This window comes from Suricata suricatta, chromosome 1 (assembly GCF_006229205.1).
Source record: "Suricata suricatta isolate VVHF042 chromosome 1, meerkat_22Aug2017_6uvM2_HiC, whole genome shotgun sequence".
NCBI classification, from domain to species: domain Eukaryota; kingdom Metazoa; phylum Chordata; class Mammalia; order Carnivora; family Herpestidae; genus Suricata; species Suricata suricatta.
The window spans coordinates 53,216,454-53,233,544 of record NC_043700.1 but is presented as its reverse complement, the minus strand read 5'-3'; the positions used below and the strand labels follow the sequence as shown (position 1 = coordinate 53,233,544).

The following is a 17,091-nucleotide window of genomic DNA, read 5'->3' as shown; positions in this document are numbered from 1 at the left end:
AACTTTAAAAAAATCAGCTAATTGCTGACTGTGGATATGCTTATTAAAAATGTGTCTCTTTTGTTTATTTACATGCAACATAGACAGCACAATGTTTATTTTGTAGTATTGAATCGGAAAATTATTCACAATGATCTAACGTAGACTTTAGCCCATAGAGGATGCTGAATAAATAATTAGCTGTTAAACAAGTGAAATTTCTCACTGATTACTTATTTCCATTTTAGGTTAAAAAAGCAACTGGCATTTTATCTTAAGAAATAACAGAAACACAGATGAGTTTCTTTGTTGATGCCCAATGAAACACTTAAAATTGTTTGTTTCTCTTAAAATTGGAGAGAATTCCAGTCTGCTTCTTCAGCATATAACTATCAATCCTCAGCTGTTTGATCTTAGCTGTCATTGAGGTTAATGTCATTAGGGCGGGAGCTAGAAGCCAATAAAAACAAACAAACAAACACTTTTAGTTGAGGGATTACTGATATACAAACTATATTTCCTAACAAAAAACACATTTTAGTGATTATAAACAAATAATCTATTGCAAAATCAAAGGTTTATATGTTGAAACTATAAGAACTTACAACAATTCGAAAAAGAATTTGGTGCTTTCACATTCTTGTCATGAAAAACTACCTTAATTTAAAAGGCACTGAAGTGTTCTTTCTTAACGTGGTAAGTTATAACCACCTATACTCTTACACCTACACACGCTCACCCCCTCAGGGTCCCGCATCCAGTACTCAACCTTCATACACAGTGTTCAGCAGCAGTCACGCGGAAGTCACTACCTAAGTGCTTGTTGACACCAGTGTTGTTGATAACGATGGAACTAAACAAGGGGCACCTGGGTGGCTCAGTCAGGCGGGAATCTGACTGCAGCTCAGGTTTTATTCATTTTTGAGAGCGAGGGAGAGGGAGAAAGACAGAGTGTGAGTGGGGGAGGGGCAGAGAGAAAGACCCAAAATCCAAAGAAGGCTCCAGGCTCTCAGCTGTCAGCCCGGAGCCCAAAGAGGGGCTCAAACTGACGAACGAGGAGATCCTGACCTGAGCAGAAGTCAGACACTGAACTGACTGAGCCACCCAGCTGCCTCCAAGTCCAATTTCAAATAACGCTATACCACATCACAGGTAGTATGAATACCTCATAATAACAAAATAATCCTCGTTCTTTCTTCCCATTCCTTGTGTCATTGTTGCCATTCATTTTGCTCTTATATAAGCATATATAAGTGTGTATGTCTGATATGTCCATAAGTATACATAATGTAGTCCGTTGTTGGTACGACATTCTGAACAAACTCCTGTATCAGTTAAGTTAAAGGAAAGTAAAAAGTTTTTATCTTTTATTTCATCTTCCCTTATTCCTCTGTGATGCTTTTCCTTTATGTAGATCTAAGTTTTTCATCTGTATCGTTTTCCTTCTCCTTAAACAACTTTTTTTTAGGGCGCCTGGTTGGCTCAGTAGGTTAAACATCCAACTGCAGGCTCAGGGCAGGACCTCTAGGTTTGCAAGTTCGAGCCCTGTGTTGTGGCTCTGTGCTGACAGCTCAGAACCTGGAGCCTTTTCAGATTCTGTGCCTCCCTCTCTCTCTGCTTCTCTCCCACTTGCACAATGTCTGTTTGTCTGTCTGTCTGTCTCTCTCTCTCTCCCAGAAATGAATAAACATTAAAAACATTTTTTAAAGAACTTTTTAAAAACTTTTCTCACAAGATAAATCTACTGGCAACAAATTCCTTTTTTTTTTTTTTTTTTTTTTTTTTGGTCTGAGAAAGTCTTTATTTCTCCTTTACCTCTGAAGGACAATCCCTCAGTTGGAATTATCAGACAGGGAATGTAAAACAACTATGATTCATATGCTAGGGACTCTAATGGGTAAAGTACAGAATTCTAGGTTACTGTTTTGTTTTGTTTTGTTTTGTTTCTCTCTCAATTCTAAATATTTTATTTAACTCTGTTGTTGCTTGCATTGTTTCAGAAGAGAAGTTAGATGTAATTCTTCATTTTCTTCCTCTGTAGATAGGGTTTTTTCACTGGCTCATTTCAAAATTTTTGTCTTTAGCTTTAATTTTCTGTAGTTTGAAAATTATATGCCTAGGTGTAGTTTGTAATTTTTTTGTTTTATTTTGGCATTTGTCCTGTTCTGGTGTTATCTAAGCTTCTTGGATCTGTTTACTGTCTGACATTAACTTGGGGGAAATTCTCAATTCTTACTGTTTCAAACATTTCTTCTGTTCCTTTCTCTTTGTCTTCCTCTTCTGTTATTCCCATTTTGTGCATGCTATACCTTTTGTCGTCCAACAGTCCTTGGATATTCTGTTCTGCTTTTTTTAGTCTTCTGTTTGCCTTTTGTTTTGGAGGCTTATATTAATATATCCCCAAGCTCAGAGAGCCTTTCCTCAGCTATGTCCTGTCTACTAATAAGCCCATCAAAGACATTTTTCATTTCTATTGTAATGTTTTTATCACTAGCATTTTTTTGTTCTTTATAGAATTCCCATCTCTCTCCTTACGTTGTGTACCTGTTGTTGCATACCATGTACTTTACCCATTAGAGTCCCTAGCGTATGAATCACAGTTGTTTTACATTCCCTGTCTGATAATTCCAACATCTCAGGTTTTCTCTCTTAACTCTTCGAATTGTGGTCTTTTGCCCTTTGGTATGCCTTATATTTTTTTTATAGCTGGTCATAATATACTTGGTAATGGAACTATTATAAATAAACCTTTTATAATGTGATGATGAGGGATGGGGGAAAGGACATTTCCTATAGGGTTATGATTAGGTCTCAGTCTTTTAGTGAGGCTGTGAATGTTACAACACTCTCTCAGCTTTTTCTTTCCTCTTTGGCTAGACAGGATGGTTAGAATGGGTTGCAGTTCTGTATTTCCCTTCCCCCAGGTCAGTTAGGCTCTGATAATACCCTAGCAGGTGAGGCTGTGATTAACTAGTGGTCCCTAAGGGAAAGCCTTGTTAAGAACAGCGTGCTGGTTTATTTCACAATGGCTGCTTTTCTCTTCCTCTTGCTGGAAGCGTGAGAAGATTTTGTCCAACACTTAGATTGGGAACTTGGTTGAACTCCTGCAGGTAAATCTCACAAAATTATTAGAGGCCTTCCTATGACTGTGTCCCCCTGGAGTTTTTAACTCTCAGACTACTAAGGCCCCAGAAATTTGTCAATTACTGTTAGGTTTTCTACGCAGGCATTGGTTCCCAAGTGGTTTGCATTTCTGAGTCCCTGCCCAGGAAGCCTCAACTCCCTATATTCACCTGTTTATCTCTCTTTTGGGGACAGCAGTTTGCCCTGTGTCCTTTCTTCTCTTATGGGCCAAGGTTGTTGATTTTCAATCTGTTCAGCTTTTTACTTGGTAGCATAGAGTGGCAACTTAAGGGCTTTGAGTGCAGAACTTGAAATCAGAAGTCTTAAATTAGATTTAAAGTAACATAGAAAATACTTACAACATATATAATTAATAAAGCTTTAAACATTATATAAAACTTGTTTTTTTAGGGACACCTGGGTGGCTCAGTTGGTTGAGTTTCCCACTCTTGATTTTGCATCAGGTTATATTCCCAGGGTTGTGGGATCAAGCTCTGTGTCCAGTTCTATGCTGAGCATGAAGCCTGCTTAAGATTCTCTCTCACTCCCGCTGTCCCTCTCCCCCAATTGTTCTCTCTCTGTCTCTAAAATAAAAAAAAAGTGCTTTAAAAAAAACAATAAATAGTTTTACAAACTCTGCAGTCATGTCACAATGTAAGAAATACAAACATTAAATGTATCTGAAGTTATTGATTTTATTAGTAATCAAGAGAAAACAAATTAAAGTATGAATAATGTATATTATACCAGAAAATTTCAAATTATTATTCAGTGCTTCTGAAGATGTGTGAAAGCTATTATAACTTATTCTGCAGATACTCACGATTCTATTTGTAGGAATTATCCTTTCTCCTCCTAAACTACATAACTAGGAATATGTAAACAAAGATGTTCATTTCAATATTGTTTTTAATAGGAAGAATTATAAGTAACTTAAGAGTATATCTTTTGTGGAATGATGTAAATTGAGATACAATGAAATAATATCAACCAGTGAAAGTAAATGCAAATATGACTTTTTATACACTTAAGCTGGATAAAATCAAATTATAAGGCAATACGTATATTAGAAGCTGAATGCAAATGTTACAAAGCATACACTTAAAATCATCATCGAGGTTCTCTCTTGGAGATGATACTTTCTACTTTGGTGTTGTTTGCTTTTTATCATTAATATATAAGTTTACATAAAATATAAAAGAGTGTATTTCTTTTTTCTAAATAAGATAATATGTCATAAGAGCTTCCATGGAGAGCAGTAACAGATGACTAAGGAAGAACACAGATTTAAGTCTTAGTATCTGCTCTAGAAGACTAAGTGCTTTTTGTAGAGGTGATAATCCCATTTTGGTTCTTCCTGCCAGGGAAAGGTGAGCATGGGAAGCCTTACCCGCTCACTGAAGAGGACCACGATGACTCAGCTTACCGGGAAAATGGTTTCAATATTTTTGTCAGCAACAATATTGCTCTAGAGCGGTCTCTGCCAGATATCCGCCATGCTAAGTGAGTATCAGCTAGCCTCACATGCAGAGTAGTTTTCTCTTTGTCTGGTTTTTAAAATTATGTTTAATGTGTATCGCCATGAGAGAGTTAACTAAAAATTTTGCCATATTTTTAAAAATGCTTATATTTCATAATCTTAAATCTGTTTTGTTTAGATTGGAGTAATTGTAAAAGTTGGAAAAGAGCAAGTACCTGTTTTCTAAAACTTAATTCACATTTCTATTGAGTTGTCTGTATTATCTCTGTTTAAAGTAAAATGTTCTTAGATACCACCATAGTTTTACTTTTGATCATGTAGATTATAAAGCAAACATCTCTTTCTGGTGATTAGTATTGTCAGAACTGTCTACATATATATGACTTCATTTTCGCACCAATCATATTCACTGCTTTTGTTATATCTTCCATTAAGAATGCCTACAGTGAATGCATCCGTAATCCAAAGGTTGGTTCCTCAGTTTTCTGTCACTTTATGGATTGCTTGTGGTTTGTCAGTTAGCAGTGAGTTCAGTTTGTGCTGAACCATAGCTAAATATTATGAGGCAAAAGGAAGTAAGAATTATAACTATATATATATATGTGTATATATATATATATATATATAGTTAACTGAGGACCCACCCCATCTACTCCTAACGTTGCTCACTGTTCTTTTTTCTAGTCAGTTATGATTTTCTTGTTAGCATGTACAATGCCGAAAGTATGCCAAAAATATACTATGTGATGAGAATTTCAAGTTTGTAGATGTACCATACGTATTTGACAAATCTTTCCAACTATCCTAATATATTTACCCCTTCCTTCACCCCAGTCTCCCTTTGGAAACACTATGTGACAGAAAGAAAATCGGGGAAAATAAAATAAGGGCAACAAATGAAATCAAGGGGAGGAATCTAAATCAAATCAATAATGTACAATAAAACTCTTAATTTTGTGCAAAAACAATTAACCCTTTAGAAAAAACTCAGTAAATTATGATTTGGGAGAATCATTTTTTAGTTGCCATACTGTGTCTTTATAAATTTATTTTAAAATATAAAAGAATTACTGTTTTCCCCCTCAGGTTTTATGTGAATTTGCATTTCCCAGTATAGTTAAGCAGAGGATTAATGTGAAGAACAAATCAATTTTTCCCTAAACTGAATGCTTTATATATTGGTTTAGGCCTTCTAGCTAGCCAAATTATTCCCAGGTTACCTGAAATTATCTACAGTAATTCCCACTGACCGAGAACATTTCTAGTTATGAGAAATTTTAATACCTAATTGCACACCATCAAAGATGCATTAAATTGCATTGTTGGCATAATAAATGTGCTCAGAGAATAATTTCCATCCACCTCCTCCCCCACCCCCACGTTTCCAATCTTTTAATGTGTATTCAAGTGGAAAGAATTGCAGATGGAAACAGTACAGAAAATCACTGAAGTCAAAAGAAGGCTGATATTCCCATTCTTCTCAGAGAGTATATTTTTAGCATAACTACCACCTTTTGAGAAAAGATATTCTTAGGCAATAATGGAAAAGAAAATGGAAAATGGAAAGAAAAGTATTTATAAATTTTTATTAGAGTTACTGAGTTTATAGTATCCGAGGGCATTATTCCAAATGTTAGAGAAGATAAATGAGACTAAAATATGACCTATGACCATAATCTTTCTTATTTAATGAAGCTGGATATCTAGTAGGACAATCATCTATTAAAATGATACCAAAAAAGAAAAAAAAAAACCCAAAGAATTGGAGGATTGGAGGATTGGAGATGGATGACAGAAGGAGTAAGTGCAAGACTACCAGAAGTGAGAGTTTACCTTGGGCAGTCCCATCTCTGACTCTCAGTGGTGCAAGAAGGGAAGTTTAATGCTGCTTCATTTTGTCAAGATCCTACTTATAGGAAATCCAGGGCCCAAAACAAAAAGTCATACAGGGATCCCACTGCTTAAAGTCCCATCTTATATATATTTTTTTACCTCATCTGTGCTTCTTAGAATGCAGGCACAGATAGCCACAAAACAACGTAGCACTGTGTAAGTGGTTCTTGAAATTATGAAAACACATTGACACACACTGCATCCAGTATTACCAGTTTAACTGGACTGCAGATAATTCACCACAGCTTGTTTATATTGGCAGAATCCATGGGAGAGAATGCAAAATTTGTGTGACTTTCATATTTAAAGATAACAGTTCTAAGAAACTTTGCATCTGCAGTCAGCCAATTCAAATTATAGGCTCAATGCGCCTGAAGAGAAGAATGTATTTTTCTTTGCTCTAGGATTTCATAATGGAAAACTTCAGGAAATCCTGTCTTACAATTTTGCCTTACTTGTTCTTTATTCCAAAACACAGAATCATAGCTCTTAATTACTGTTCTACACTATATGCAAGTACTCCCTGTATTCATTCTATTTTTACATTTAGTTAAAAAAAAAATCATGCTTCTGTGTGTTTGACATGCTAAGTATTCATTTTAGTCACTGTGAAGAACTTTCAGAACATGAGTTATTTCAGAAATCCCAATCCAGAACACATACTTCTTTTAGATCTCCTGCTCTTTGCTGTCCACTAGCATAAAAACGAACTGCTTTCCTTTGGCTTTATTATTTCACTGAAAAAGTATTAGATTTTCATTAAGTGGCAGCCATTAATACAGGAAAGTCATTTGGCATGTGTTCAATAATTTAATAATTTTTACTTATAGCCTAATAATAAATTCCAAGGTTCTCATTTGTGTTTTTAAATTTCTTATATTTTTCTACTTTTTTTTTTAGCATCTCCCTATCTTGTAAATTACATGTTAACTTCTTTGTTCTGTTTTGTTTTGTTTTGTTTTACTATCTATGCTTTACAATTGTCAAGTTGTCGATCTCCTCTTCCATACTCATAGCCCTACACTTTTGGTTGACTTTTGTATTCTTTGAAGACCTATTTTTGCATTTTAAATATCCACTCCCTTCTTCAGTTATACCTAATTATGTCTATATTCAAAGTATTGAGACTCAACCTAAGATCTGTTCCTAAAACATCATCTTTATATTTTACTTAATGCCATGCTTATAAGAATTCTGCTATGAGAGTTTGTGCATGACAAATGTCCAGTCAGTGGATATCTTGCTGGCCTGGCTTCATTTTCCTACAGTTCACATTCCCCTCACTTGTATATTGATTGTTCATTTTCTTTGTCTTCCATCACTCCTTTGGGATGCTGCATCTTTGTATGCTGTAGAACATTTAATTTGACTTCCAGTTCAAGATGGGAAATATGAAGCATATATTCAGAATACAAAATACATATAAAATAAGGAAGTAGAAAACCGTGGAAGGATGGATGGCTTGCATGGAAAAGAAACTGATAAACTTATTCATGGATATATGGCTAGCAAGATAAGATTGAAGAATACTTGAGCTACTATTACTCCCTAGACATGAATCAATTTCTGAGTAGTTACCACAAGTACTCCCCAAAATGTCGTATAATTAATGCGTGCAAGATAAACTTCCATCTATAAAGAGAAGAAATGCATCAGCTTAGGATGCATAGGAATCATGTATAATAGGAGAGCTAGATAGGCTTTGCGGAGGATTCAGGTAAATGCATCATTACATGAGGTTCATTTTTTGCTCTTATAAAAGGACACATGTTTATACAGATACTTATTAATGTACATATACTTTAATTAAGATGCATTTCTAAGGTAGCTGAGTATTAAAAAAGGTCTACTCTGAATTGTGGCTTTTCCTTTTCATTTAACTTTTCCTTTATATTTCACTTATATTCCTGAGATAGCTGTATGAATTTGACAATAAATAAGATATTAAATGTTGAGAGAAAAATTCTGTGATATCTCAACTCTTGGGAAATTGCAGAAGAATTTTTACAGTCTCTTGATTATGTGTGTGCTGTCCATAGTGTTGCAGTTATATCACAACCTGCTCCCTGTATAATTTCAGAATCAAATGAGAGATTGTCTCAGAAATGGTTTGGAATCAAAATATTAGCTTTATTATTGATAAGATTCTTTTGATGGACATGGTTTAGGAGTGATCTAAGTGTGATTCCTAACACTGAACTCCAGAATGAGGTGCATTCAGCCTTCAAGTTGTAGACATTGCTGAACATGCCACAACACAGTTGTCTAACCTAAGGCATGGAGGGCAGAGTTAGATGTCTGACTCTCTGCAGGCAAGCAAATTCCAAAGCAGAAAAGTGAAGGAGGGGCTGAACCAAGCAAGATAAGCTCACTAACTCAAATTCATCAAATATGTGTCTTCCTTTCTCCTGGAAAGAAGGTAAAAGAAGATAAGGTGAAGAGCATTAATCTAATGGCTGTCCCTCCACAGGGGAACATGTATGGAGAAGAAAGGAGCCTCCTCCCTAGATGAATAGTGCATAATACTTATTTTGAATGTGATGAGAAAAGGCAGTTTCTCACCACAACAAACTTTTGAGTCCTTTTTTTTAAGATTTTTTCAGTGCCTTATAGTCTAAGCATTCCTGCCTTCTGGAAATTATGTTGAATAACAATTTTTAAAAAGTTTACTTCCTTGGCTTGCACTGTGGAACTGAACAAGTCAACCTGTCATTTTGAATTTATACTTACTTTCTTTACCAAGTGGGGATGTGGAGATGCTACTTTCTTCATGTATCTCACCGTGTGTCACGTGTTATCAAAATTGAGAACACGTTTACCAGATCAGCTCCAGCATAATAGACTGAGTTGTTGCTTTTCTTTCTGATGACAATCCTTCTGCTTTCCTTCCTTTTTTTCCTGTTATATCATGAAGATAAAAAAATATATGGACATCAAGGGAACTATAATTCTAAAACTTAAATTGTAAAAACAAATTTTGTGGGTCACTTCTGAGTTTAAGGAAAAATAACTGTACATGTCTAATTTTTAAGCCATGATTTACTGAATATTCTTAGAATATCAGTATATTCTAGTTTATATGAACTACTAAAGTGTTATTTAACTGTTTTGGCTCTTATCCATTGAATGCTGGAACTCATTCACAGAAATGTTTGAGTTTAACTATCCGAAAATGTTCAATGACAATTTTTTTTTTTAGTTCTCCATTTCAAAAGGTACATAAAAATTTGGGCGACCCTGGCATTCTTTCATGTTTTTATTATGATTTACTTGTAAAGTTGATGAAGCATCTTCTTTCAACAAATGTACAACTGAATTCTGAAACAAATTAAGGTAAAATGACTACTCATTCACTTTAATCAGATATGAATACTTCCACAGAGGGAGACAAAAACCGTATCATTTAAATCAAATGTACTTCCAGCCTGGGATATGTCTATATATGACTGTAAAAAGAAAGAAAGGAAAAAAAGCCAGGTAAATCACAAGCAGCAAACTGGGGGAGGAATGATCAGGAACAACAAATAGGAAATAATATTTTACCACTATTATTCAAATGAGTATCTTTCAATATTTTTTATGAGCTAGTTTATGAAAATGATACAGATTATTACGTTTATATGTTTCTAGGGGTCATTTTTTAAAGCCGTGATAAAAAAAACACAAAAATTTTCACACACATCGCATTTATTGACTAAAGCCTGAAAGATATGGAAGAGTTCCTATCACTATAACTAAAAGGTATGTCCCATTGAAATGAAAATCCTCAGATAGATAACAGTTTAAGAGCTGTCAGACATTTAGCCTTTGGATGAAATTACAGATCATAAAGAAGATTCTTTGAAAAGTGGATTGAGGGCGAGCACAAGGGCACTGCGTCTAAATGACTGATAATGTGAAGGTTGTGCACGTGCAAAATAGAAGGAAAAAACCCAAAAAACAAAGCAACCTTCTAAAAATAAACGTACAGCTGCTTTACAATCAATGTCAAGTGAATTTCAAAGGATATTTTTTGTAACCTTATAGCATGATAAGGATAAAATACGTAAACCTGAAATCATAAGACTGAATGAAAAATAGAATCACAACTTTAATTCCTTAAAGAAAATGGACATTTGCTAGAGTGATGCATATCATTCTGTAAGATTAATCCAGCAACAGGAATTCTAAACTTGTTCCTGCTTTCGTTTACTCCCACCCACGGAAGGTTATCAAAATGAGGGGTAATGATTAATATTTTAGCATATTTACTTTAAAAAATGAGAAAATATGCCATTTTAAAAAGCTGGCTGTGTGTGTGTGTGTGTGTGTGTGTGTGTGTGTGTGTGTGTGTGAGAAAGACTGGATGCATTTTCCCCTAAGGCCATGGAGTAAGAGGGATGCCTACTCTCACCAGTTATATTTAACGCCGTACTGTGGATTCATGCCCAGGCAGTTAGGCAAGAAAAATAAATATAAGGCATCTAAACTGGAAAGAAAGGATTTATCTGGTCTCTGTTGGTATACGACATATTCTTCTATACGGAAAATTCTGAGGAAACCACTCAAAAACCTATTAGAACTAATAATCAAGTTCAGCAAGGTGGCAGGGTACAAGAGCAATATACGGAAATCACTTTATTTTTATACACTTGCAGTGAATAACCTGAAAATGAAATTAAGAAAACAGTTTCTTTCTCCATTAAATCAAAATGAAGGAAATACTTACGAATAAACTGAACAAAAGTGACATCAAACTTATACTTTGAAAACTACAAAACATAGTTGAAAGAAATCCCGGAAATGGAAAAACATCTTATGTTTGTGGATCAGATTTAACGTTGTGAAGATGGCCAAACACTCCATGATGATTTGCAGATTCAAAAAAATCCGTCAGGATCCCAGCTGACTTCTTGCGGAAATTGCAGGTTGGTTCTAAAATTTAAATTGCAAGGGACCCGAAATAGCCAAAACAATCCTGAAGAATAGCAATCAAATAAGATGATATATACTTCCTGATTTCAAAATTATTATAACAACAGTAATCAAGATAATGTGGTACTGATATATGGATAGATATTTGGATCAGCAGAATATAATTGAGAGTCCAGAAAGAATTCTATGCATCCAATACCACTTACGGTATTAAGTAATTTATTGATAATGGTGCCAAAACTATTCAATGTGAAAAAAAATAGTTTTTTTCAAATAATTGGTACTGAGACAGCTGGATAGCCACATGCAAAAGAATGATGTTAGACCCTACCTCAGACAACATAAAAATCAGCACAAAATGTATCAAAGACTTTAGTGTAAGTGGTAAAAGAAGAAATTGTGGAAATAAATCTTCATGAATTTTGATATAGTATTCTTAGATATAATACAAAGTATAAGCAACACAAGAAAAAAATAGATTTGACTTCATCAAAATGAAAAACTGTTATGCTTCAATATACTACCATAAAGGCAAAATGAAACCCACAGAATAAAATATTCGCAAGTCATATATTTGCTACAGGACTTATCTCTAAAATACATAAAGAGCTCTTATATTTCAATAAGAAAAAGGTGAATAACAAAGTTAAAATATGGGCAAATGATCTGAATATTCCAAAAAAGATATAAAAATGGCCAAATCCATGAAAGGATGCTCAACATCACTAATCATTAGAAACAAAAATCAAAACCAAAATGAGATACTACTTCACATCCAGTATGATGACCAGAGCCAAAAGTTCAGATAATAAATGTTGGCAAGGATGTAGAGTAATTGGAAACCTCATACATTGCTGGTGGGAATGCAAATGGTGTCAGTTGTTTGGAAAACAGTTTGGCAGTTCCTCAGACAATTAAATACAGAATTAGCATATGACCTAGCAATTCTATGTCTAGGTATACACTCAAGAGAAATGAAAACCTATGTCCCCACAAAAGTTATACATGAATGTTTATAGCAGCATTATTCATAATGGCCAAAAGGTGGAAAAACCCAAATGTCTACTGAAAGATGAATGTATAAACAAAATGTGGTATATCCATACACTAAAATATTATTCAGGAATAAAATAATGATAAATGCTACATCTTGGATTAACTTTGAAGACATTGTGCTACATGAAAACCAGATCCAAAATTCCACATGATTATATATATGTAGATAATTCCATATAATTATATATAATTTTCTTCATGTGAATGTCCAGAATAAGGAAATCTGTAGAAACAAAAAGTATTCTAAAATTGGGGACGCTAATGGTTGCTCGGTCTGTGAAGACACTAAAAATTATTGAATTGTACACCGTAAATGGTACAAAAATTATTTCTATGGTATGTGAATTACATATTACCAAAACAATTAAAAAATAAATCTCAGTTTTCTCCAAGTCCAATAACTTTATTTTGCTTCTTTATGATTACCAAATCAAGTGAATAATTCCACTGGTAAATCTTTATCATCTAAGTCAATGTAATAAGTATTCATCTCTAGGGTCTCGTAACTGGTATGTAGTGATAAGTGCCTATTATTTTTGAAGTGTTCAGTATTTTCTACTGAAGTGGAGAATTTAGCTGTTAATAACTTTTATATTTTATTACTCGGGCTAAAACTTAATCACATATGATAAAAAGCATTCATACCTCCACTTAGCCTATAGACTTCTTAGCCTATTTTTCCCTCCAGCTGTCTGCCCCAAAGTCTACATAGATATTAATTTCCTCAACTCCCTTTCAACTCTTCAGCAGTCTTAATTTGACTCAAGACACGACGGTGCCATCATTCTTTTTCTTGCCAAAGTCACTAATGATTTCCATGTTGCTAAAATCCAATATATTTAAAAGTTTCATGAAACTTTGCAGCGACACTTGACTTTGTCCCTTGTCTCCTTTTTAAGCACTCTTGTCTCTGTTTCAAGGAATGGAAACACACTTGCCTTATATCCCCAGGCCTTTCCAGTCTAGTTCACAAACAGCTCCTCTTTATCTGATGGCTATGTGTGTGTGTGTGTACACACATATATACATGTTCACTGATGCTCAGCACTGACCTCCAGTTTTCCTCATTTTATTTACCCTGTCCTTGCTGATCTCATCTACCAAGGCCTATTCATCCTATATCCAAATGTAGGGCCAAAGGGCCTCAAATGCATGCATTCCCCTTAATCTCAATAGTATCCACTATCATTTCTTAATTGGAATCCTAGAATAGCCTCATAATTCGACCTCACACACTCTCTCTTGCTCTTGCCCAATACACTCAGCAGACTGAGCAACAGTGAGCTTTAAGAATTAAAGCAGATCATTATATCCTTCCCATCAAAAATACTTAAAAGGCTCCTTGTTGCACTAAAAATAATAGCCGAGAAAACACCAACACCGACCTCTGTATTCTGATACCTGCCTGTCTCTACCCTCTTCTTGCTCTTCCTTCTGTCTTCATGAGGTTTCTGCCACAATGTACATGTATTTGCATGAGCACAAAACATTATTTTGTTCTTCAGTACAGGCATAAAATGTCACATTACATTAAAGTGTTAATCGTCTGGCCATATAAAATATTAATTTACAAAATAGTTCCCATGTAAGCATACATACATACATTGTGATTATCTCCTACCCCCGCTAAAAAACACACTTACATATACTTGGCATTCCAAACTAATTTTTCAGTCCTGTCAAAGGCAAAATAAATTGCCAGTTATCGCTGCTTTATCAAACCTGACTGACATGGCAAGGTTAGAACAGAAAAACAGCGTGACTAAAAGCAGCCATTGAAAATTGAATATGCTGACATTAAAACAATTACTATGTAAATTGGTGCTTGGAAATGACTTATATAGATATGCTCTATAGTATGCTTGTCACTATCCAGATGCCAAGTTGACATTTTATTCTGCTGCTATTGAGCATGGGGCTGAGAGAACTTTAGCTGAACCAAAATGCTTTTGCAAGAAATCATACAATGAAAGTTAAAACAATATAAAGAAATTCGCCCCCTCCCCCACTTCTGAAATATGAGTGGCTTCCTTGAGAAGTTAAAAAAAAGTATGTGGTTGACTAATATAACATACTAATATAACATACTTGGCTATTCTGATCATCTTGTTTAGGAATCTTTTTAAAACAAACTTCACAGAATTAAACTACCTGAACTGTCATCTATCAGTAAAGCCATTTTATATGGCTTTTGATAGCCTAAGGCAATAAATTACTTATAAGGGTTCTCACCATGGTGCACTTATAAATGTATCAGAATATGGTCAAAATGTACTTTTGTCATTTTTTTTCTGTAGTAATGAAGTCAAACAAATTGTAGTATTTTAAATGGGTTTTCTACCTACATACATTGAGATGACAGTGACTGTGCTTAATGAAATTGACTGGACCTGAATTGGCGCTGTCTTTCTTCATCACCATTTCAGAGAATTACCGTGATTATTAAAGAATAGCACAAAATGATGGAGAATGTGGGCCATAAAAAGCTCAAAATATAATTCCTCATAGTCATTACTATGCAATAACACTTTAACATATTTAGCATTAAATGAAAAGTGTTTTAAGTTTCATATGTTCTCATGTTAATCTGAAATATATTATTATACTTAAAGAAACTTTAAAAGCATACAACCACTCCATTCTTCAGGTTATTTGATCAGCAAAGGTATGGTGAATAATACTGTTGCAGGTGCTAACATTACTTGAACAAACCTCTCAACAAATATTAAGAATATATAGGAGTTAAGTCTTATAAAAGCAAGATTTTTTCCCCTTTCTTGATATTACTCTAAATGGTGGGAGACATAAATTCACCTACTTTTGAGGCATCTCAACACAGTAATTTTAAACACTAAGCTTAAATTTTCCTTTTTAAAAGAGTGGCTTTAAATAAGTGTATATATTGGAGATTTTAACAATTCTCTTAGTAATTTATTAAAGACAACCAAAAATTTAATTGGGATATAGGAGATTTAAACAAAACTATCAATAAATTGGCTTAAATTGTGTTTACCTTTATTGAACACTATATTCAGTAATTGCACAATAAATTTTTTCAATTGCATCTGGAATATTTACCCAATGGACCATATAGGTTAGGAAGTACATAAACAGACTCAGTAAGTTTCAATGGATTAAATTAACACTGAATAAGTTCTTTGACCAAACCTGAATTAAATTAGAAATCAACAAAAATAATATATGCAGAAAAGTTGCAAATATTTAGAAACTGAATATTTTTATGAAAAATTTACCAGGTCAAATTTTAAACTAGAAAAATTTTAAAATATTTTAAATCAAATGATAATGAAAATATATACCAAAACTTGTTTGAATGCTATACCTATAAAACAATGCTTATAGGCAAATGTATAGTTTTAAATGTTTAAATGTAGCAAGAAAAAATTTTATATTACTAGTCTAAGTAAAATAAATATAAGAAGGAAATAATAAATCAGTTATTGTCAAAAAGGGAAAAATGTAAATCCAAAATTTAGTACTTCGAATGGATCAATAAAATTTCTAAATCCCCAGGAAGTATTTCAAACTAAAAGCAAAAGAGAGAAACAACCAGTTACCTTTATCAGTTATAAAAGAGTGAAAATCATTAAACTTCCATCAGATGTATAAATGTTAACAAAGGGCCATTGTAAACATTATCATGCCACAAATTTGATATTTAGATGAAATGCAAAATTTTCTTGAAAATACAATAGACACTAAATAAAATGAAGCAGAAAATATGAAAATCCCTGAAACTATAAAATATTTTAAATTTGTGTACCCGGGTGGTTCAGTGGATTAAGCATCAGACTCCAGCTCTGGTCATGATCTTATAGCTACAGCTCATGGGTTCAAGCCCCACGTTGGGCTCTTTGCTGACAGCTCAGAGCCTGGAGCCGCTTCGATTCTGTGTCTCTCTCTCTCTCTCTCTCTCTCTCTGCCCCTCCAATGTTCAGGCTCACTTGCTCTCACTCTCTCTCACTATCTTTCTCTCTCTCAAAAATAAATAAACACATAATAAAATTTAAAAAATGATCCCTATCATGAAATGAAGTTTTATATCCTGGTCACCTTTTTTTACTTTGAAGTCTATTTTGTTGACTATAAAGCCAATTTAGCTTCCTTTTTATCAGTGTTATCATGCTCTATCTTCTGTACATTTTCTTTTAAATTTATTTGTATCTTTATATTAAAAATGATTTCATTGGAGGCAGCAGCTGGCACTCCAGAAATATCTCCCTTTTGTGTGCATGTTAAGACCATCTACATGCAATGTGATTATTGATGTGATTAGCTCAAGTATGCCATTTTACTATTGCTTTTCTTTTTTTTTTGTAATGTAATTTTTTTATAGTTTATTGTCAAATTGGTTTCCATACAACACCCAGTGCTCTTCCCCACAAGTGCCCTCCCCCAACACCACCACCTCTTTTCCCCCCTCCCCCTTCCCCCTCAACTCTCAGTTCATTTTCAGTATTCAATAGTCTCTCAAGTTTTGCATCCCTCTCTCTCCCCAACTCTCTTTTCCCCTTCCCCTCCCCCTGGTCCTCCATTAGGTTTCTCCTATTTTCCTGTTAGACCTATGAGTGCAAACATATGGTATCTGTCCTTCTCTGCCTGACTTATTTCGCTTAGCATGACAC

At 34.2% G+C, this 17,091-nt stretch overlaps 1 protein-coding gene across 1 annotated transcript in view; it reads left to right on the top strand.

Moving 5' to 3' along the window:
- Positions 1-17,091, top strand: part of GALNTL6 (polypeptide N-acetylgalactosaminyltransferase like 6) — a 1,123,375-nt gene that overhangs the window by 472,790 nt on the left and 633,494 nt on the right. Inside the window, exon 4 of the mRNA XM_029938762.1 lies at positions 4,467-4,605. Within this exon, the coding sequence (XP_029794622.1) occupies positions 4,467-4,605 (139 nt within the window). The remainder of the gene's footprint in view (positions 1-4,466; positions 4,606-17,091) is intronic.